The 23286-nt window shown below is 38.6% G+C and overlaps 2 protein-coding genes across 7 annotated transcripts in view; one reads left to right on the forward strand and one right to left on the reverse strand.

Moving 5' to 3' along the window:
* The window catches only part of nhlrc3 (NHL repeat containing 3), a 57431-nt gene that overhangs the window by 12577 nt on the left and 21568 nt on the right, over window positions 1-23286 (forward strand). Inside the window, exons 6-9 of one of the 6 annotated variants that reach the window (XM_062958213.1) lie at window positions 1346-1458; window positions 3887-4084; window positions 4924-4960; window positions 5353-6105. In XM_062958213.1, coding sequence (XP_062814283.1) covers window positions 1346-1458; window positions 3887-4084; window positions 4924-4930 — 318 coding nt within the window. In that variant the 3' untranslated portion in view covers window positions 4931-4960; window positions 5353-6105. Of the gene's footprint in view, window positions 1-1345; window positions 1459-3886; window positions 6106-16202; window positions 19819-23286 lie in introns of those variants that run through there. The other 5 variants (XM_016995921.2, XM_062958210.1, XM_016995923.2 and 2 more) reach the window with 5 other exon arrangements.
* The window catches only part of lhfpl6 (LHFPL tetraspan subfamily member 6), a 36357-nt gene continuing 18695 nt past the window's right edge, over window positions 5625-23286 (reverse strand). The window contains exons 2-3 of the mRNA XM_003215264.4: window positions 9003-9101; window positions 5625-8151 (exon numbers count right to left, since the gene is read on the reverse strand). Coding sequence (XP_003215312.2) covers window positions 8033-8151; window positions 9003-9101 — 218 coding nt within the window. The 3' untranslated portion in view covers window positions 5625-8032. The remainder of the gene's footprint in view (window positions 8152-9002; window positions 9102-23286) is intronic.

Here is a 23286-nt window from a genome sequence, read left to right on the forward strand (position 1 = left end):
CTCTATAATATGAAGAGCTTATGGAAGTCCATGGAAAAATACAGAGCACAGCTTTAGATGAATGCATGTGCACACACACAAGAATTTGAATCTAAAGGCTAATGCATCCAGAAGGCTCTGTGTGCATGAGCATATGGGGCTACTCCTGAGATCATTCACACACTGTGTTCCTGGGGAAGCACAATCTGTGTGAACTGGCATTGCTCCCAACTGAATGCTACTCATATAGCAAGGCCACTTCAGTAATCGTAGCTGAAACAGGAGTTAGGGAAGCAATGTGTTTAGAGTCCAATCTGTACTATCTTCTGAGTTGCCAAGATGTCTGGGTGTGGAACTGTTAAATCTTCATCCTAAATGAAGACTTAACAGCCTCATAACATTCATGCCGCCTCTGACTTATGAAGAGAAGGTTGCTGATGTTAAAAAAAGAAGATAGGAATTGCCATCTAAGACTATATAAATAGGCTCACAACTTCCCGTTTATACTACAGCCAGTCCCTTGGTTACGAACAAGATCATTTCTGTAGGTTTGTTCTTAAGTTACATTTGTATGTAAGTCAAAACAGATACATTTTTAAGTGTCATTCCAGCCATGTTTTTAAATTTTGGATAACATAGGGAAAGGCTAACACACCAGTAAAGTTTGTTTTGCTGTCTGTTCCCCTTTTCAGAAGATTTCATCTCATTTTCTGTTCCTGTGACAATTGGATTTTGCAAATTTTAGGTTGTTGTGGAAGCAAGGATTAATGATAAAGTGGAGACACCTTTTTCTAATGATAACTTTTCCAGGAATAGATTTCTCTTCCTAGGGGTAGGCTTCCTCGCACTTCCTGTTGTCTCCGCACCATTTGGAAATAGAAATTGGATGTAACTCGTATGTTTGTAGCTCAGTAACTATCTCCATATGAGCTTAATCATATGAATGGGTAAGATGCTTCTGCTCACGTTGCATTTGTAGTATAATGGTAGCAGAAGACCTTCCGATTCTCATCCCTCCACATTACACCCATTAATGAAGCATCATTTCAGACATCAGATCCCATATTTGACAAATGTGTGAACAGTTATTCCTCATGTTTCCCCATTGCTGAATTTTCATTCATCTTCCTCATTAATTAACAGAAAGAATTAATCCTGCCTACACAGACTTCTATAATGAGATGCAAGATGGTATACCAGCCTTTTCAGGGTTAGAGCATTTTGCTCTCCATTTGGCTTGTTATTATACCTTACATGAAGATCAGTTGAAGGGGATTTTGTTTAATTTGTAAAAAATGAGTTTAAATCATTTCTCTGTTTAAGGCTTATTTTTAACAGCTCAAGGCCATTTCTTTCTATGCACTAGGTATGGGTAGCTGACAGAGTCAACCAACGGATCCAGGTTTTTGATAAAACCACAGGGGAATGGTTGGGCTCTTGGAGTAGCTGCTTCACAGAAGATGGACCTTATTCTGTCAGGTATGTTGTCTGCATCTTTGCTTGAAGATGTGTGTACGAATTTGAAAGGGAGACGTTTTGACTATCTGAACCTGTCACAGTGTCTGAAAAGCTGCCTTGTGAATCGTGTACCTGAGGAAGAGTTTCAGTTCCTCAGTTACAGCCTGTTTACATGATATGTGGCACTAGTTACCTGAATACATCTGAAGATATAATAACTAACATCGTTCTGATAAATCTTACCTGCTGGTTTCAGTAAAACTGGCTCATCTTCTATTCAATGTGGAAGCAAAGCCTGAGCTTTTCCACTTTGCTTGAGATAAGACTCCATTGGTACCACAGACCTCTTTTGGAAACTTTAGGGTCAGGGATTCGTCCTTCAAATGGCTTATTTCAGCACAATCAAAGCTAATTCTATTTTATTGTTTTCCTCTTCCTTAACTTCCCCTTTGCCACTCCTGTTTTTATATCCTTTTATTCTTTGGGGCAAGATTCAGTCTCTCCCCCTATGAAACATTTGTACTTTTGTGCAGATTTTTTGGGTGATGGTGGTGGGGAGAATACGTGCAGTATTTGTTTTGTAGAATCAGCAGAGCTTGCATAAATGTCTGTGTCAGCAACTCTGTAGAACTTTGAAGCAAAAAAACCATAGCACCCCACTGTTACCCCCTATAAATTTCTGTCTTATTTAGCACAGTTCCTCCTTTTTCTTATTTTCTGGTGTGCTCTAGAAGTTTTGCATTATTCTTTTCCTTTTAGACCAATTGCAATTCCACTTTGTCAGCATCTGATTGAGATCAAGTATATTAGAGCCTGACTTGGGGTCAAGTACAAGTCATGGCAAGCAGCATGTCCTCCCTTCAGTATTTTAGTCTTAATGCAAGCTAGCTCACCCAGCTTGAACGTACTAGCTCCTCTTATGCCAAGCTGCTGTTTTTCACTAAACTGCCCAGGCCTTTTTGTACTATATACCAATTTAGCTATTGGCTATTCTTATTAGTAATGTATTTGCTCCAAAGTGAGGGCTACCCATCTAGTCTATCCACCAATGTTTTGTGCTTTCATAACTTGTGGTTATGGAATGCAAGAGAGCATCATCTGTGATACTTTTAATTTCAAAAGGGATATGAAATGCAAAATGCTGAACTGTAAAATTAGGCTTTTTAATTAGCGTCTGATGAGTGAATTCTATTTGAGTTGGATCTGATAATGTTGTGAGTGGAATTTCATTCTAGAAAGTGCTCACAAAACCTGCAAATAGGATTTGTGATTTCTTTCATGCTCCCTAAACATCTCAAAGAATTTTAGAGGCCTCCCCTACAGCATGGGAGCTGGCTTGAGGGGCAGGGAGGGGAACCAGCCTGTACGTCCCTGGGTCAAAGGCCTTCCTGCAAATGGAAAAACTTATTTTTGGGAAGGAAAGTCTCTTTTGGATCCATTATATTTGGTATTTTTTATCGTATTTGTATTTGTGTCCATGGCCAAAAAGATTTAACCATAATTCAGTGCAGTTGAATCTGTCAGAAACTCCAGTCAGTATTGTCGAGCCTCCATATCCACAGATTCCATCATCCACAGCTTGATATATTCAAAAACAATCCCAAGAGGAAACCTTGGTTTTGCCATTTTATTTAAGGGACACAATTTTACTACCTTATTGTATATAACGGAACTTGAGCATCCATGGGTTTTTGTATTTTGAGGGTGGCTACAGCACAAGCAAACCTCAGTAGATAACAAGGACCCACTGTATATGCTGTGCTGTAACTGTACTCTGTAAATGAATGAATCAGGCACATAGGCATGGCCTTTCTCTTTCTTTCACCAAATGTATTCGTTATGTCTGATAATAAATTATATTTATATGGGTTCTTACCTATGTATGGCTTAATTCTGATAGATTTGGCAAGTTGCTAAACATGTTTAAATAAACACAAAACCCATCACAAACAAAAACCATAATGATGGGAATCTACGATTTGTGATCAAAGAACATATATGGCTTGAAGCTGTAACCATTCATTTTGGGAGGGATATCAGTTTCCCTTTGTCTCTAACTGTGCCCCTCCAGAGACTCAGGGTCCTTCCACACAGCCCTATACCCCAGAATATCAAGGCAGAAAATCCCACAAAATCTGCTTTGAACTGGAGTATATGGCAGTATGGACTCAGATAACCCAGTTCAAAGCAGATATTGTGGGATTTTCTACCTTGATATTCTGAGATATATGACTGTGTGGAAGGGCCCTCAGAAAATCTTCCACATCCCTTGGGGATATCCAAGAGACAGCCCCCATCCCATCCCAAGCAGCCTTTCAGATATAAATGGATGGAAAGTGACCACTAACATCCTGTGTGACCCTCCAGATATTCTGCTTGTACAAGGGGATCTCTAAATTGTAATTGAATGTTTTAATTTATTATGTCTTTTTCCCCCTTTGCCTGATAGATTTACTCCTGACGGGAAGTATATAATCGTGGCCCATCTAAATATTGACAAGATATCAATTTTGGCTGCCCCACCAGTTGGATTGATCGGGGATTGTGTTGTAGTAGACACTATTCAACTAGCCAAAGAAGTCAGGCCTCATCTTGTTGATGTCAACAAACAAACTGGGGCAATATATGTGGCAGAAATTGGAGCCCGGCAAGTACAGAGATATGTGCCTCTAAACTAAAAGCTTCACAAGCAGGTTCTGAACTCCTTTTCTCCTATCAGGTTGCCTTCAGTTAGATGAGAACCTTTGAATTGACTTGAAGTACACATTAATTTTATCTTCTAAACCTATCTCAGGGACATAATTTGTTTACATGTTTCTCACTAAAGATGAATCTTCCAGACTACTTCTTTAGTATAACTGCAAAATTTAATCTGAAAGTAATGTCTTGGCAGCAGCAGAACTTTCTGTACATTTGTAAATTTTATTTAATGTCCAGCCAAGTACTCTTACTGGTCCATTTCTGTGAATGGGAAAAAAACTGGTAAGCCTTGCTCCATGCTCTGAGACCATGCTCCACAGTGTGAATTATGATTGCTTCTGGAAAGATCATATCCTTTAGGAGCAGGAAACATAATCTGATGAAATCCTATTCCAGAGAAATTAGTTTCCATAAAGCATGACTTCCTTAGGGATGGTTCCAATACTCTGGAATTTTCTTGTGAGGCAAGTAAACACTGCCTCTCCCTACTGTCCTTTCAGAAAGCCTTCCTTTCTCAATCAGTGATCTGTGTCTTAATGCTTTTATACAATATTGAGATATTTGCATAGTGGTATAATTTTTAAAGATATATATACACATGTATATATTGTTCTAGGACTGTTGCCTCCCGATAATTTGGAGAATGTTAGGGAAATTCCACATTTGTGCTAACCAGCCCCTACCTGCAGGCTACAACTATTGCAAATTGCAACAAGGGTGTTGTTTACATTTCCACTTTGGTATGTTTTGCACAATCTTAAAATGTTTTAAATTCAATTTTTCTAGATTTTAACATGGTTTTGGATGCATCAGATGTGAACTGGTATGTAAATATGGATTGGAAATTAATATTACCTACAGTCTTCTCTGCTGCGAGATAACTTTATGGCTGTGAATCTTTGTTTTTACTGCAAAAGGTCACTGTAGTGACATGTCTAAAATTTACCCCTAAAGTATGTGACAGTGTATCTGTAGCTCAAATACAGGAACATACTGATCAGTTTCACCTATGTCTGGTGAAATTGAAGAAATATAACTGTGTTGCATGGGGGGAAAAGGAATCTTTGGTCCCGTCTATTAACTATATACACATACCATAGTGACCCTATTGTTGTAGGAGGGCAAAGGCCAAAAGTCCTTCTGGGTCAGTTTCATCTCCAGCTACCATCTTGGATCACAAAGGGGGCTCAACTTCCAACTCTATTCTACTTCCAGAGACTACAGGCAAGGAATTGGCTAAGTGAACAAACTCAAAGAGTGCTACCAATGCTTCTTCTTCATCCTGGAAAAAAGTGACGAATGGAGTACCGCAATGTTGGCAATGAATGCTAACCACCGCAGAAGTTTTTGACTACAAATCCCACAATTGCCAGTACTTGTTCAGTGGGGCTAGTGGGAATTGTAGACTGAACAATTTGAAGACCAGTGGTCCTTCCCTCTCATTGTAAGCATTGGGGGGGGGGGGGAGAAGATTTAAAATACAGGTCAACTACCATAAGACATTTATTTACACAGATTCTAAAGTACAGACAAAATAGTATATTTTATAATTACATTACAAAGATGCATGTTAAAATAACAATACAGCACAATACAACAATAATTACCTAGCAGTATTAGTAATAAAACTTGGAAGATGTCATTGCTCTTGCATAAGTAATATTTCTCTACTGTGCCACAAACATACAATTCTCATAGGACAGACTTGTCCTTTCATTGCCCTTCATAGGAATACTCTATCTAAAAGGCTACATACGCTGAGTAAAATATTGCATTTTTTGTAATAATCTCAAAAACATTGAGGTTAATAAAATTTATATAGGTCTGAAAGGCCGTTAATAAAATTCAAGAACACGTGTACGCAGATTATATAAAATACTGAAAAATGGCCCATTAGTCCATTAGGTTTTTTGTTTAAAATATGGCATAATACTGAAATTCAAATAAAATAATTAGCAAACAAAGAAAGTAAGAAGTGCACAGAGTATTCATTGCAATTGCTTTGTTCCACAGTACTTTTTTCTGAGTTTCTAAGATGAAGGAGTGATGATGGATCAGTCGACAGGAGTTAATTGATTTCAAACAAGAAGTGAATGATTGAGTTACAGTGGTTGCAAACAGAACCACTCTGAATAAGCAAGTAAACAGAAATGATAATGTCCTTTTGTTTCCTTTTTTGGGGGTGGGGGTGGGGAGTCTTGCACAAAGACAAGACCGTATTGTGGAAAGAAGAATGCGTGCCTTGCAGCAGGCAGAACACACCTGTTTGCCCCTCACAACAGAGAGTGGGTTATAAAGAAAGTGGTCCATATGCATTTCCACTGTTCTGTTTCATGTGAACGTCTTAAAGCCACTCTGTGAAAGAAAAAAATAAGAACCGGGAAACACTTGTCTCTGTGTTGCTCCTTTGAAGATCGAATGGGAAAAGGGATAGCTTGGAGAGGGGGGAATGGAAAATAAAAAGGGAAAAATAAATAAATCTGAATGGAAGGAGTACAAAATTGGAATGGAAAATGTGTGCCTGTGCATACATGATTCTTAGAGGTTAGGAAGAGCAGGTTTTCTATGCGCGTGTACATATGTATGAGTGTTAATCTGAAGGAATGGTGCAGGTGTTAAAAAGGGGAATTGCTTCTCTATATGGAGGAAAAGGGCACATATATTTGCACCTTGTGAGTAAGAGAATCTTATGTTGTATGTTTGTGGTGTCAAGTATGAAAAGCTTAGGCCACATCACGATTATATATTGTATGTGAAGGTGATCTGGAAGGGAAATTTAGCACCCCTTTTTTAGCATGATGGGGCATTTAGGAATTAAAAAGCGAGGGTGCAGTTTGGAACTTTATCTCACTCGCTTTTTCTACCCCTCTTTGAATTGCCCTTCATGCCAAAAATGGGAGATTTGTTGTACTTGTGCTACACTCAAAATGATGTTTGACCCTATGTGCAAGTGAAGGACTGAGCTGGCATTTATAAATGTGAGGAAGTGGGCGACTAGTGGATTTCTGTGCTTTTTTATTTTAGATGAAGGTGAACAGACTATGTTAGCCAATGCCATTTGCCTGAGTAACAGTGCCTTCCACTGTTAACTGCTATCCAGACTGCTCTGTGTTACACCGACAGACAGACTCATCAGACTTGGTTGAACTTTGGAGGCAGTATTTTTGTTTTGTTTTAATCATGAGGCTACTGTTTTTTTCTATGTGTATGAAGGAAAAGTGTCTGTGCAAAGATAGGCAGATGTGCTTTCAGGAGTCTCATGTGGAAAGAGAACATTTTCCTCTTTCATATTGAATTCACTAGGCTGAACTCCAAATGGGAGCCAACTCAAGTGGTTGGGGGAGCCTCTAGAGGCTAATACTTTTAAGGCCTGAAAATAGGTGCTTTCTCCATACGGACCCACAAACAACAGCAGCTCTAGCAGTGAGCTTAAGAGGCCAATTGTTTGTGGGAAACCAGCGCTTTTAACAGTAGCAGAACTGTTAAGAAATGCCCTCTTTTTTCTCAACTTGGCAGACATGTCAAACAATCCTTTTTAAGGCTACATCCCTGACCTTCAATATGGTATAGCTTTTTAAAACCCTTTGAATGCATGGTCTGCTAAAAACCCTGCCATTTTCTCTCTCCTCAGACAGGGGAAACTTCTTGTTGTTCTGTGAGACCAAAATATGCTAAGAAGTGTATAGTAAGAGCTTAAGCTCCGTGTGGCTTATACCCCTAAGATACGGAAAAACCCTGCTATTCACAGTGTCACACATCAACTCCAAAATCCTTGACTCTGGTTTGTATTGAACTGGCTACAATGAAGAGCTTGTGCGCCTTTTCAAAAAGGTTTGCACACTCCTTTTCTTCCTTCTCCCTAAACTCGATCATTTTGTTTCAGGTCTTTCTGGCCTCAGTAAGGATACTGCTTTTGTTTCTTGCCCGAGAAACAGGCCAGCCAAGTGCAGATTAGCATTGCTGCAGCAGCTCCTCCTCCAGTACAGTAATAAGCCCAGCCAATTTCACAGGTGCCTACAGGGAAAGAAAACGACACAGGAAAATAAAAGATCATATCAGAAATGTCTTCCTTCCAGCATATTTTTGTCTGTGGAAAAACACAGTCTCTTTAAAAACAGAACTTGTAATAATCCCCAAATTAAATTCCCTGAATCTATTAGGGAAACCCTACATTAATCTGGGAAATATCACCAAGAGGTGCATTTTTGTAATCAGATACAGACATCGCTCCACGTTTGTGATTTTGTCATTTGCAGATTTGATTAGTTGCAGATTTTGATTTAAAATGTGCTCTCTAAGTCCTCCAGCGTGATTCTATGTTCAGAGTCTAGCAGTGGATGTTGTTTACAGAATTGTCCTCGAAGACCCAGAAATTCCTAGAAAAGTGTTTTCTCAGTCAAAAAAACAGCAGCAATTTATTTGTGGGTTTTCACTTTCATAGAAGTCCTGTTTCCCTAACCACAGCAATTGTTGAGGGCTAACTGTGCAAACTATATGATCATTCTGAATTAGCAGTCATATACGCTAATATGGGAGATTTGATTTTCAGTTATCAACAAAAAATAACCCATTTTAAATCCCACTAATTTCAAGAAGGGAGAGTTAAGCAGGCATATAACTTGCTTCCCTTTTAAAACCTAATGGCATGAATGGTTAAGCCTGGCAAAGTTGGACTCAGTCTGTATAACTTGGCATTTCCCACTCGGGATGTTCAAGTGAAATCAGTTACCTGGAACAGTCTTTCCAGGAACTTAAAATGCTACATAAATCCTTTGTTACCTTTAGTGGTTTTCCATTTTTGGTCAGTGTTTTGAAAATATTTTCAGTCATATTGAAAGGCCATTCTCCACCAGTTGCTCACTTACCCAATTCAAACTGGTCGGAAAGGTTACCACAGGTCTGCCGGACTTCTTCACTGTCCCAGCCCAGAGGATAAAGAGCGCAGCCGGAACCAATGAGCAAACCTATGGACAAAGAACACAACATGAATGTGAATAAAGAAGAAGTGATCAAACACATTAGATTGTCCTAGGTTAAGTGAAGTGGGAAACAGGACAAGGCTGGATCCAGTGGCTGCTGTTTCTTAGCACAGAGATGCATAACCTGTGGGCCTTTACATGTGCCTTCTCAGTGGATGCTTAAACTCACTAAATTCCTCCACTGCTCCTAGTAGGGGTGTGTATCAGGTTCACTGAGGCCTGCCATTTCCTCTTAGTGTGGAAAGAACCTGATGTAGTCCACCATCTGAGCCAGCAACACTTGTGCTACGGTGCACCACTGATTAAATGAACCCTAGTGCTTCCATTTGCCAAAGCCAGAGAGCTCATTTTTGCTGAAATGTAAAATACACACATTTGTGGTGCTCCTAAAGTTTTGGGGACACCCTCCACAACAGAAAGAGCAGGGATTTGCAACAGTGGGGAGTACCATAAACTGGGTGACCCAACTGCATCACTTCCCAAGCAGAAAGCCATTGCTCAAACTCTTTAGAACAAAGGTGAGTAGCATGTGGTGTTTTTTTTTATATAAACTCCCAACATCCTCCATGACTTGCTTTGCTGAGTAAGACCGATGGGGGTTGCAGTGAAACAGCATCAAAAAGTCAACGTGGTCTCCACCACTTTAAAATTAGAAGAGTAGGTTTTCATTTCAAACCTAATAGATGAGAGACAGTGTGATAAAGTGGTTTTGAGTGTTGGATTAAGACTTCAGGATACCAGGGTTTGAATCGCTGCTTGGCCATGGAAACCTCTTCTGAAGAAATCTTGCCAAGAAAATCCTGTTCTAGGCTTGCTTTTGGGTTGCTGTATGTCAGGCACATAACAATAACAATCTAGTGGATAGCTAGATAATTTTCACTGGAACTAAGGAACCTAAAGCCAGAGCTTGGACAATTTACTATTTTAGCTTACAGCTCCCAAAACCTTCCAGCATGAACAAAAGCAAGTACCATGAGGAGGAAGCAATATATGCTTTCCTTGCATATGTTTTCAGCTTTAAAACAATTAGACTGGAGTTTTTCTATCCATTTAATTTCTACCTTACCTAGCAGATTACATTTGTCTGTTATATCCATATGTGTATATCTGCCATTATGGAATAATATTTTACATATCAGACGATATCCATGAAAGCTTCTGTTAGTCTTCCCCTATGCTGAGTTTATGCAGATATGTCCAACTACAGATCCCATTGTCCTCAGCTGGCATGAGGTACTCACTTAAGGCTTGAAATATTGCAAACGCATTAGTGTTACTTTCACGCATTTACTCACGGGTTCAGTGCCATGTAACTCATGATCGTTGGCATGTTACTTTTTTGCATTTTAAAAATCACCAATGAAAAGTTGTCAAAATATTAAAATTAACTACGGTAGGTATTTTTAATTACAAAGATGTGAGTCAAGCACTGAAAGGTTTAAAAAGCTAGTGTCGTCCTGAAGAGAGTGAGTAGGCTGAAGCCTGTTAGAGTTAGTGAGCCAAAGCTAGTGTCCTCCTGAGGGGTGTGAGGTAAGCCTGAGAGTGAAAAGACCTTTGTGTGAGAAAGCCTCTGTGTGAGAAGGCCTGGTGTGGGAAGTTTTGGTGAGATAAGCCCCATGTGTGAAGCCCCAGTGTAAAGGCTGCTGTGTGTAAAGCTACTGTGTGAAGCTCCTGTGTAAATTCAGTGAGAGAGGAGGCTCTATGAAAGCGAAGCTGTTTATCTGCATGAGAAAGAAGCCCAGTGTGGAAGCAAAAAAGGAAGTATAAAGAACTTTATTTGTGTTATAGAAACTTTTTTTAAAAATAGTGCTACCATATTATGTTGCTTCAAAGAAAGGTCTCCTAACACACTGGTCTGTGTGTTTTTGTTCTTTTTATTACTTTTGTCTACTGGTGCTGGGTCATACTGCTGCTAAGTAGTTATTCTGCTATATGTTTATAGGGAGGGTCTTTTGTTAATAAGCCCACTCGTCCAACAAAAGTGGCCCCAAAATCCAGCCAAATAATCTTAACAATAATGTTTTGTAGCAATGAGTAAGCATTACGTCCAAAAGTAATAAAATTAACTGTCTGATATTTTAAGTTAGTCATGTTTTCAATTTCTTGTCTTATACATAATTGTGATGCAGTCTACTCTTTGAGATCTGAAAAGCATTAGGATGGGTACGTCTGTCTGTACTATTTGTTAGACTCTCAGATAGTGCAAAACTCTTTGTTCTTTTTGCTTCAACAATCTAAAATGGCTACCCCTCCGGATATAGATTCAAATCATTTCCATAATTAAAATGAACACAGCTCCCAAGATACTGCTTAGATCATGAATTTACAATTGGAATAATGACAGACGCTATTACAAAATATAGTTCAAGTGGTAAGGGATGAAAATTCTGTTCCACAATAAAGCAAAAAGTGACTTTGGGCTTCTTGATCAGAAAAAAATTAATATGCAAACCAGTTACTGGCTTTAATAGAATAGGTGAGGCAAGATTAAAATAATCCTAAACATCTGTATGCACAATCAGGAATTACAAATTCTACCAAAATTATCTGCCATAGGCAAAAATCAAAATGAATTAATAGTTACAAAAATGCATCTGTTAAGCATCTTTGGGAAACATTTTAGACTTTACAATGCTTTTTTGATAAACTGTGGGATCAATATGACTTAGCAGGATTAAAGCAATTAATTGTAGAAAGACGATACAGAAAACTATTTAGAAAAAGAAATGGCTACTCGGAAAAGGCCAGACATTACATTGATATTAACATACTGGCTAAGTAGTACCAGACAACAAATGGAAATATTTGAGATGTATTAACGCATTTGAGAATCATTATGAACTTCTAGTATGCTGCACCTGCGATGGACTTTATAAAGATGATCTAATACCCATATGGTGATGCTGCTCATATATTCAGAGCTTTTTGGAGCAGTGGATAAATTTCATTCATTAATATGGAGCATACTCCCAGGCAAACTGAGAACAGTCTACAAGATGAATGCTGTGGTTCATTGCACACAGAGTAAGCCTCATTTACTTTGGAGTAAATATGCCTATGATTGCATTTTAATTTTTGAATATCTAGCAGATCTTGGAAGGAGGTAAAAAAATCAAACTATTTTCCTCCCTATTTGTGGATTCCAACAAGCTGATTGATTGCAGAATACTAGAAATAAAGAAAGGTGATTAATTACAGCATGTGGAAAAATCGATGTCCGGAATTCACTCTTTTTATTAGAAGAAGGGATGGCAGGATTAGCAATATTCCTCAAGAAAGACTTTCTATATTTTAACAGGAAATGTTGAATGCAATTGGGTTGAGTTTTATTTTGCACCTTTAGGATGATTTCAATTTATAGCAACCCAATCAAGGAATTTTCATTATTCAGAAGATTTGCTTTCATCCTAGTTGAGAGAGTGATTTGCCCAAAGTTCCCCAATGGGTTTCCATAGCTAAGTGAAGATTGCAAACCTGGTCTCCAGAAATCCTAGTTCAACATTTAATCTGCTACACTACACTAGCTTCATGGGCCACTTCTATACTGCCATATAAAATCCAGATTATATTATTTGAACTAGATTATATAGCAATGTAGATTCTGATAGTGTGGATGGTCTACTTTGATAATTTGGATTATATGGCAGTGTAGAAAAAGACCCTGAGTTTATTGTTTTTTAAACAAGCTTGTTACAGTAAATCACAAGATTTTGCAGTCATTTTATTAAAACGTTAGTTAATTTTTTTACTTGTTTCGCTTAATCTATATACAGCACATGATTGCACTTGCAGCAATTTTCCTTCTTAGACCCCTTCTACACTGTCATATAAAATCCAGATTGTCTGCTTCGAACTGGACTATATGGCAGTGTAGAAGGGGCCTTAGTCATAAGAATTGGTTACAATGATTTTTAAAGGGAAATTATTTTATGCTAGTTGGTTCTAATAAGATATCTGAGAATAACATGGCTGTAGAGATGTTGATCTATATTGTAGATAAGAGTCTCTCTAGCCTGATCTTTTAGTACACATTTTGGAGCATTCCATGATGTGCCAACCAAAAAAGAAAAGTTCAGAAAGGTTGGGTATTTATTTTTTTTTTAAATGGTATTGTAGCTTTTATTTTCTGTTTTATCTCCTGTTTCTTGCCTGTAGTGTAATGATATTACATTTAATTGAAAACTTAACAAATTATTCTCCACTGCCTTTCTCTACAAACTTCATGCAATACCGAAAACTAGCTGTATCTTGAGACCACTGAACTGCATTAGGAAAAATTAAGATAACCAAAAAAGCATGAAAGTAACAAGCCTGTTGGGGGAAAAAACCAATACAAAAACTAACTTTTTAAAAATATCAACCTAACCTTTGGGTGTTAATATATGGAGCAGGAGTAAAGAGGAAGGAAAAGAATATTTAATAACTAATCTGAATATTTTATAACCACATCAGAAACAATGCTAGGTCTGCGAGCCATCAATAGGACACTGAACTGAACATTCACTGTGTCTCATGTACGTATCTGGGGCTGACATATTGCAACAAATGCAATGGTATCAAAGAATATGAATCCATATGGGAAAAAAGGTTGAATAAGTAAGATACTGTTATTTGTGTTGGTATTTCTTCTCAAGCCTTGTGACCAACAGACAACAGAGACTGAAAGCACACTGGCAATTTCATTGCTCCCCAGGACTTCACAGTCCACATCTGTATTGTTCTCTCTTCTCTTGCTTTCCATATTCAGGTCCAGTAACTCCTTAATACTTTCACTCAGTTAAATCATATCTAGAAAGGTTGGATATTTAATGACATCCCATTAGCAATCAAAAAAGAGTTATAAAACCTGATTGAAAATAAACAACCAAGCTAAAATATCAGGAATAAACAAAGCTATCTGAAAATATTATGTAAATAATTAACACAGGCATAAACCACACAAAGACAGCCAAAAACAGTAAATAAAATGTATTATAGATACAAAGTAAATATGATACTTTGTTGCTATATAAATATAGGTATAATATGAAGGTCAGCAGGCTCATATCTTAATAGATGTCCAATAACAACATTATAAATCAAGTTAGCTAGACATGTTTTGTGGTATGCTATCATCAGTCACCTATGCTTATAGAAGAAAACTTTTAAAATCTTATCAGAGGTTTGAATCAAACAATCAGAAGTTACTCGTGCAGTACAAAAGCTTGCAGTACAAAAAACCTTCACTCGTTACTGCTCAGCTCCAACATCAAGCTCTTCAAAGCTTAAGGAAGCACTACTCAGTATTTTCAAAATTTATCTCGAGTTTGCTAACATGGAGCCCAATGCTTTTTGTTGTTATTCTCACTGCCATTGTAGAAATATTCTTATTTCTCTCATCGTCATTTCTCTCATATTCTGAACAATGCTAGACGTGGAGGCATTTCTTACAGCTGAGTTTTATATGCTGTATGAAAGGATGCTCTGATTTAAAAGCTTTATAACTGTGTATGCTGACAACAACAGCGACAATGATGAAAGATGATCTCCAACATCCGTATTCTCTTTTAAGAATGAACACATTTTTTCTAATGGAAGGATAACTTTACACTGTTCTTTCACAAACTACCAGATGAATTGTCAAAGGTTGTGATGGATGTCATTAACAAGATTGGAAATGTGAAATTACGCTTTTGGCTTCAGAATCTCGTGAGACTGGAACCAAAAACACCTACAGCAACATTAGAATCTCTAAACAGATGCCATCTAACCTTTTTGGATGACAAGAGACTGTCATCAGCCTCATTAAAACAGTAAAGACAACCTAGATTGTAGTACAGTGGGCCCTTGGTATCCACTGGGGTTTGGTTCCAGGACCCCCATGTATGCCCACATCTCATATGATGGAGTACTAAAATGGCTTCCCCTGTTAAACAACTGAAACGAGTACCAGAAAGAATCTGAGGATCTGTGAAATGGTGGAGGGCCACAACAGAATGCGCCTAAACATCCGCATAATGTTCATCATGCAGGAAAACAAAGGTTTGCTTTTTGGAATTTTCCCCAAAAGTTTTTGAGTCATGGTTTGCATGAATCTGTGGATGCAGAACCCATAAATACAGAGGGCCAGCTGTTCAACCATGAGTCTAAAATCTAGATCAGGGGTCCCCAAACTAAGGCCTGGGGGCCGGATGCGGCCCATCGAAGCCATTTATCCGGCCCCCCACAGCACAAGGGCAGAAGGGGGTTGGGCTAAATGACCCAAGGGGTCTCTTCTTCTCTTCCAACCCTCCTCCTCCTCCTCCTCCTCCTCCTCCTCCTTCTTATTATTAACATTGAGGCTAGGTGGCCATCTGTCAGGGGTGCTTTGCTTGTGCTTTTGGTGCACAAAGGCAGAAGGGGGTTGGACTAAATGGCCCAAGGGGTCTCTTCCAACCCTCTTTTATTATTATTATTATTATTATTATTATTATTATTATTATTATTAACATTGAGGCTGGGTGGCCATCTGTCAGGGGTGCTTTGCTTGTGCTTTCGGTGCACAAAGGCTGAAGGGGATTGGACTCAATGGCCCAAAGGGTTTCTTCCAACCCTCTTTGTTGTTGTTGTTGTTGTTGTTGTTGTTGTTGTTATTGCTTGGTAGCCAACTATAGTCCGGCCCTCCAACGGTCCGAAAGATCATGAACTGGCCCCCTGTTTAAAAAGTTTGGGGACCCCGATCTAGGTCTTTAGCAAGGTAAAACCCAAGACCAATGAACTATTCAAATGTTAGCACTTAACTCATGGAATCAGATTTTTTTTACAAGGTCATCCTGCTCAGATTTGTACTGAAATTGTGCGCTTGGTCCAGTGTTTGTCATAAGAGGTGAACTTTGCTACCAGAGGATGAAGTGGTGTCTGCTAACTGCTTTAAAGAGGGTTATGTGGATTCATGAAGAATATGGCTGCTAATGGCTGCTAGTAGTCATGAACAGTATGCATTACCTTGAGTATCAGAAGCAATATGCCATTTATGTTAGTGCAGTTTATGTTCCTGTACTTTCCCAACATGGTGCTTGAATATTATGTATTCTGCTCATACATCGATGATGGGGTTTGTTTTGTTAGGACTTTAACAGCAGCCATGCCTTGGGAAGAGCACGAGGGATGATGGATGCCTACAGACATAACAGCAGGATTCCCGACGCTCCTGCACAATGAGGAATAATCTGTTTACCAGGCTGAGTTCCCTTGTCAGTGCAATTATTTACAAGCTGATAGATATTTGCTCCTGAAAGGACCATAAATCACACTATGACAGAATGGAAAATATAGCTCACATTTTCCAGGGAATTTTTAAAAAACCCTCACAAAACAACTATGTAGCCTCAAGGGAATTCGTAGACTACATTTCATGCTTTAGGAAAAAATATTGTTAGATTTTCCCTCTTCTTTGCTTCTTTACAAAGCAAAATTGTGACTTTATAGATGCCTGTTAAGAACTGAATGAGATGACACCCAATGTAAGTTGATTTGGAACTGAGTCCTATTGCATTTGACAATGTGTCCTTTTAAATAATCAAGGATGTCAACCTTAAATCCAAACGTTTAACTCTGGTCTTCATATGTTTAGGCAGGAATTTTTTAAAAAGAAAAAAAGGCTGGTGTGCGTAAAAAGCCAAGGAATTCAGGCAGTTCAGATGGCTTTACAAGGTGGAAACTGCAAATATGGAGAAAACATGTGTCTCCCGCTTTGATGGCAATGCCACGATTTCTCAGCAACGTGAGGACTGACCTTTAGGAAATCTGGCAAGCCTAGGGCCCTTCTGCTTGCAGCTCTGAGGCGCCTAAGCAAATATTCAAGATATTTTTATCAACTTTGTTAAGTGTGAAGCTCTGTCATCAAATAGCCAGATAGCCTGCTGAAACTAGCCCTCTCCTTCTGATGGTTGCAGCCAAAGCTTGTCAAGTACGTGTCGCAGGCCATATGCGTTTTCCAGCAGCACAGCAATTGCCGGCTCCAAACATTTTCTTCACTGTCCCAGGCAACCTGTTCATCTGTGTCGCTTTTTCTCGTTGATCTTGCTAAGTGCTATTTTTACTTCTGCGCGAAAGCTTGTGAAACAGCACTGTTTTCATTAGGCAAACTGCCCAAAGTCTCATGAAAAATTTAGCTACATCTTAGAGAGGGAAGCATCGAGTGCTATTGACACTCAACACTATACGCTTGGCAAGGATCCATTGCCTAGGGAGAGAAGTGACCTAGCTATTATCTGATCTGCTGCTCAGATGCAGCTGCGTGTATCAGATCATAACTCTTTATTATTGAAACAATTATTTCTGAACAGCAGGGTCCAGAGAAAGCAAAAATTAATTTAGTAATATACATTCATGAATTGTGAAGAACATAAGCAATTCCATTTGAGGCTAAAGGCTGCGCTAGTAATGGCTGAATTGGTTTTTTTTTAAAGCTCCACTGACACAAAAGTTACCACTAAATTGAGCTGTTTTCCTGCAAAATGAATGTTAGGACACTATAAACCCATTTATTTGTTGGCTATCAAATTGGTGGTTAAAGATTCAGCAGAAACTAATAATTACTTCCTGAGTGAGCATTGTTCATAAAGATGCCTTATAACAAAATATTCACTGCAGACCATTTAGCTCACTAAAGTCATAATTGAAGTGAAATTTAATACCCGGCTTTTCACAAATTGCATTCAAAGTGACTAATTAAAGCAGCTCCAATATAAGAAGAAGCACAAAAGCGAACACTCGATAGCTTAATTTGATAATATGAGAAAATATTCACAGCAAAATGCAAATGGTTAGACATTTTGTTTGGGTTTTTTTAAAGGTGGGAGAAGGTTTTATCACACTTTAAACCAGCATTTTCCAATCCCAGACAACAGATATGATTGGACTGTAACCTCCATCATCCCAGGTGATGAAGGAAGTAGGAAATCCAACAATAAAGAGCAAGGAGGGGAGTGACTGAGATTAGGAAGGGTTGCCAGATCCTGAGAGGCCACTTCAGGAATGAATTTCACAAAACTAAGACCATGGAAAAGAAAAGAACAAGAAGAGCCCTGCTTCACCGAATAACTGATTTAGACAAAAGACAAAGCATGGCCTTAGGGAGAATTTTCTTATGGATAGATTCCCAGAGGTCTGGAAATCCAAAGTCACTTTGGTGGTTATAACATGAATAGCATAGCAGCCCCTCGAAACCAGAGATGTAGCTGAATAACAAGTCTGACTTGTTCTTGCCAGTCCTCTTTCATCAGGACATGGGCCATCGCATTCTCCGCCAGCTGAACCTTCAAATCCTCCTCAAGGGCAACCCGATGTAGAGTTGATTGCACACATTTATCACCCACAAGCAGAAAGATCCAACAGCCCAACCATTTCCGCCACAGACAGGAAGAATTGGTCATCTTGTTTAGTTTCCCTATGCTGGGACAATGGGTTTTTATTAGAAAATCAGTTTGCCAACTTACATCCAGTTCATTCAGTATTGCCTTAGAGATGGCACAAGATTTAGGGTGGGTATGTTTGACTCATAGCTGTTATACATTATGGACATGATCATTTAAAGACATTATCATATACAGTATCTCTATTTCATTCCTAGGACCATGGCTTTCTTAAGCATGTTCCTCTTTCACAAGGTACAGGGAATGCCACTAGAATAAAGTCAATACAATCCAGAAATGATGAGAAAATATATGGAACAGCATGAAAGGTTTATCATGAGATTATGCTTGTTGGCGTACACAGAAATGAAACGAAACCTTTCTGATTTAGGGTGATTATCCAGGACATTCATAGAAACATTTTATTGATAGTTATGAAGTGTATTTACTGAAAAAAATGGTATGTCTGTAAATGTAACAAAATTAGTATTATCTATAGCAGGGCTTCTCAAACTTTTTCTACTCAAGACCCCTTTCCACCTGAGCAATCTTTACGTGACCCCAGATTAATAGGTACATAAAATAGGTATAAAAATCAAACAGTTCCTGATAATAAATCAGCATTTGCAAGACAGCAAAAGCATTTTCCGCAGAGTCCATTATAAGCACTGCATATTGTTGCTGATAGATTTGTATAAATGGGAAGCATTAGGAAACCTTTTACTGTTACCAAATATTTTGTGACTCCAACATTGAGCTAAGGGGACCCCATTTGCTCCATCTTAAGAATCGGTGGTCTATAAGAATTGTGGATTCAATAACCGTCTGATAGCAGGGGCCGGGCTGTGGCGCAGCTGGCTAGTAACCAGCTGCTATAAATCACTACTGACCGAGAGGTCATGAGTTCGAAGCCCGGGTCGGGTTAAGCCTCCGACCATAAAAAAAAATAAAAATAGCCCTGGCTTGCTGTTGACCTAGCAGCCCCGAAAGACAGTTGCATCTGTCAAGTAGGGAAAATTTAGGTACGCTTTATGCAGGAGGCTAATTTAACTAATCTACAACACCATAAAACTGCTCACGAGGAAAAGAATGAGGAAGAACAGCCACCAATGGACGGTGAAGCAACAGCTCCCCCTGTGGCCGGAATCGTAAAGCTGGAAAGATGTTAACATGCCTCTGTGTCTGTCTAAAACTGAATGTTGTTTGTCTGTTGGCATTGAATGTTTGCCATATATGTGTTCATTGTAATCCGCCCTGAGTCCCCTTCGGGGTGAGAAGGGCGGAATATAAATACTGTAAATAAATAAATAAATAAATAAACACTCTCATCCCCAGGAATTGTTTGTGGGTCTGCCTAGTGGGTCTCCAATGTAATTCCATTGTATGCTTAAAGTCCAAATATAGTCAAAACATAGGGTTCACAATTATCCCCCATTTCAGGTATCCACATGTATATGCAGACACACATCTTGAAACAGATTCCCATGGATATAGGGGTTGTTCCTTATTTTTGAATGGTGAGTGGTGCCTAGAAAAAGGAGCTTGTCTCTGCCTGAAAAATGGAGACAATTCCCACCCATGCTGCAGATTGTTTTTACTGATGTTTCTATGTTTTGAATCAATCCTTCCCTTTTGAACTAATAGGTGGAAGTAATGTTTGAAAAAAAGCAGAACAATAGTTTGGACTTGGCTTAAACTGTCAATTGTCGTTATACATACAGAGCCAAAACTTGAGGTTTCTGAGATGTTACCTCATTTATCTGATTCCATCAATTCTGCCTGCCAGCAAGGAAAATGCAGTTTGGCAATGATGCCTAATGCAGGCTGTACATCACTGAATTTTATGCGCGCGCACACACCCCCTCCCTCCCAATATGGTTTGTACAGTGCTGTCCTTTCATTGCTTTAATTCTCTTCCTCATAGTGGAAAGCTAGATAGCACTGTGAGGAAGGCAGAGACAGAAGAGTTGACAAACTGCAAGCGATCCATCATAGCTTTGTCCAGCTAGGCTTCTGTTTAATCTCTGAATGTGCATTCTCAGAAAAATTACTTTTGAGACTATGACCTTCAGAAATCCCCAACCAGCATGGCCTTCAGTTCCGCTGGTTCAGTTCCACAGTCTGAAGTTGGGAACTGAAGTCCACAAAAGTAGCTTTTCCAGATTCTAATTTTAGTCACTGTATAGTCATTTTCCTGGAATAAAAAATGCCATTTGCTTTCCTTTGTTCTTATTAACATCGAGCCAGCTCTACACAGCTAAACATGGAAAAGAACTGCACTGAATTTGATTAAATTTCATTGAATTTTAAATGGAAGTAATCTTTTGTTTTTCAGCGCCAAAATGCACCTCTGCCTTGGAAATTCTGACACTGGCAAAGTTTGTGGTGCATTTCAAAGAAACAAAATAGTGAAACTGTTCATTTGCAGTTTAAAAAAATATGGGCCAATAAACTATACAATTTGAAAATATATATAGTCACACATAGGTTTGAAATCTCTTTCTACTCATATCTAGAACAGATCCATTAAATCAGTGGGATTTACCTTTGTGCTGACTTACCATTCAGCAATTGATTAAATGAATCTCCTCTACTTGGGGCTAACTTACAGGGACTCCAGCCTTAGTCAATGGTGGGGGAGTAGAGAAATGGATGTATGTAGGGAAAAGGAAATGCCCATTAGTAAAGTGTAGAACATTAGGAAAAGTGCATGTGAAAATACATATGGATTTAAACACAGAAAGGGAGGAAAACTGGTGTCACAAAAAGCCTGATATGAACAAAAGAGAGGACAAAAATGCAGATTAGGAGTTTGGAGAACAGAACAAAACCAGTTTTTCCTAACCCTGTAGACAGCTGAAGGCGACGGTCCAAGCCCTGCTATCTAATGCCAGGCAAACTCCCTCCCAGGGCAAGGGAAGAGTGAATGCCAGCCCCCATGTGAGCAGAGGGGGAGGGTCCGGGTGGCAGGGACTATTCTCATCCCCTGCTATTTTTCTGCAGGGATAGGAGATTTTACTGTTGGCAGTTTAGGAATCCCTACTGTTGGCAGATTGGCGCAGCAAATGACAGCGGGCTGAAACCGGGAGTGTGCTATTACAGGGAGTGATGTATCATGTACCATTTCCTAGAACATTAAAAAACACTGTTAAATATTTCATAGCCTCCCATATTTCAGCCTGAACCACACACTTAGTGTCTCCCCGCTTCCCTTCCAAGCCATCCCCGCCTGGGGGCCTTCCTCTCTGCACGACAGCACATGGTTGAATGCCCACTTGGATTGTACTCACATACGCTGCGCTGTTCTTTGAGAACTTAGAAGCCAAAGGGATGTATACTCTATTGGACAAAGGAAAACATAATGGCCGTGTACAGTATGAACATCACCTATGTGAAATGGCAGACTCTGCAATACGTGGTGCAAGCATTTGTCCTCGCAAACAATAATGGTAATGATTTATACCCTAACATTTCCCAAAAGTGGGGTTCAAGACAGCTTATAACTGAACAAAGTACATGATGATAATATTATAATAATAATAATAATAATAATAATAATAATAATAATAATAATAAGTCTTTATTTATACCCTGCCACCATCTCCCCAAAGGGACTTGGGGTGGCTCACATATAAACAACAATACATAAGTATACAGTGTTCCCTCCCTTATTGCGGGTGTTATATTCCAGGACCACCCACGAAAAGTGAAAATCCACGAAGTAGGGACACTACATTTATTTTAATATTTATACATTATTTTAGTAGTTCTACACTATTTTAAGTCTTTATAAACCCTCCCCACACACTTATACACTACATAACCTTTTCCCATTCCCAGAGAGGAGTAGCCACGCATGAACAAAAGAAAACAAGATGCGACGGTTACTAAGCCAATCAGTGACTGGGATACAGAGCAGCATTCTTGGCTGGTCGCTTTTCATCAGTCAACCAATCATGTGTTGTTTACAATCTCACGTTGGCAAGTAGCATCTCAAGCGGCCGCTGCGCAAGTCCTACTTTTCTAAGTAAATATACTATTTACTGTAAATCATAATTTTGTATGATTTATAATATTCTTTTAATGTTAGAATTAATATTTTTAATTTGCAAAACTGAAAATACCGCAATAAATATTTTACATTAATATTTATTTAAAAAACGCGAAATAGTGAGTCCGTGAAAAGCGAACTGCGAAGTAGCGCGGAAACACTGTATACACAATGACATAAGTATAAAAACAACGCACATAAAATCCCAGCTAATAACATTATAAAAATTGTAAAAATTATAAAATTTCCTAAAATGCAGTTGAACCTGCGAGTAAAACTGGCTATCTGCAGTAGCAATCTAAAAGCACATACCACATGTCAACATTAAAACAGAATGAAGTTGTTCACTATCTTAAAACAATTTATTACTCTAGATTTTACTTCTAGGGATTTTAAGGAAGAAGTTGAAACTTGAAAGACAGCAAAAGACAGCCTTCAATAGTATTAAAAGTTTTTAAAAGGCATCTCTATAATATTCCTGAATCCAAAGCCAGGGGATGTCCTTGTAGATTATTTTTTCCTTTTATTTTGTTTTTGATTATAACAAAGACGTTAAGCAATAATATGATATTATTATTACAACAAGTTTTCCCCTTCATTCCAAACAAACCCTGCCCCTCTCCGAATTCATAATACGCTGTTAAAATACAGCTCTGTCAAATCTCTTACAATTGTATTTTTTCAATCTCTTTCATGACCAACAATTACAGTAGTATTTATCTAGCTGGAAATCCAAAATTTTGTT

This window comes from Anolis carolinensis, chromosome 1 (assembly GCF_035594765.1).
Source record: "Anolis carolinensis isolate JA03-04 chromosome 1, rAnoCar3.1.pri, whole genome shotgun sequence".
Taxonomy (NCBI): domain Eukaryota; kingdom Metazoa; phylum Chordata; class Lepidosauria; order Squamata; family Dactyloidae; genus Anolis; species Anolis carolinensis.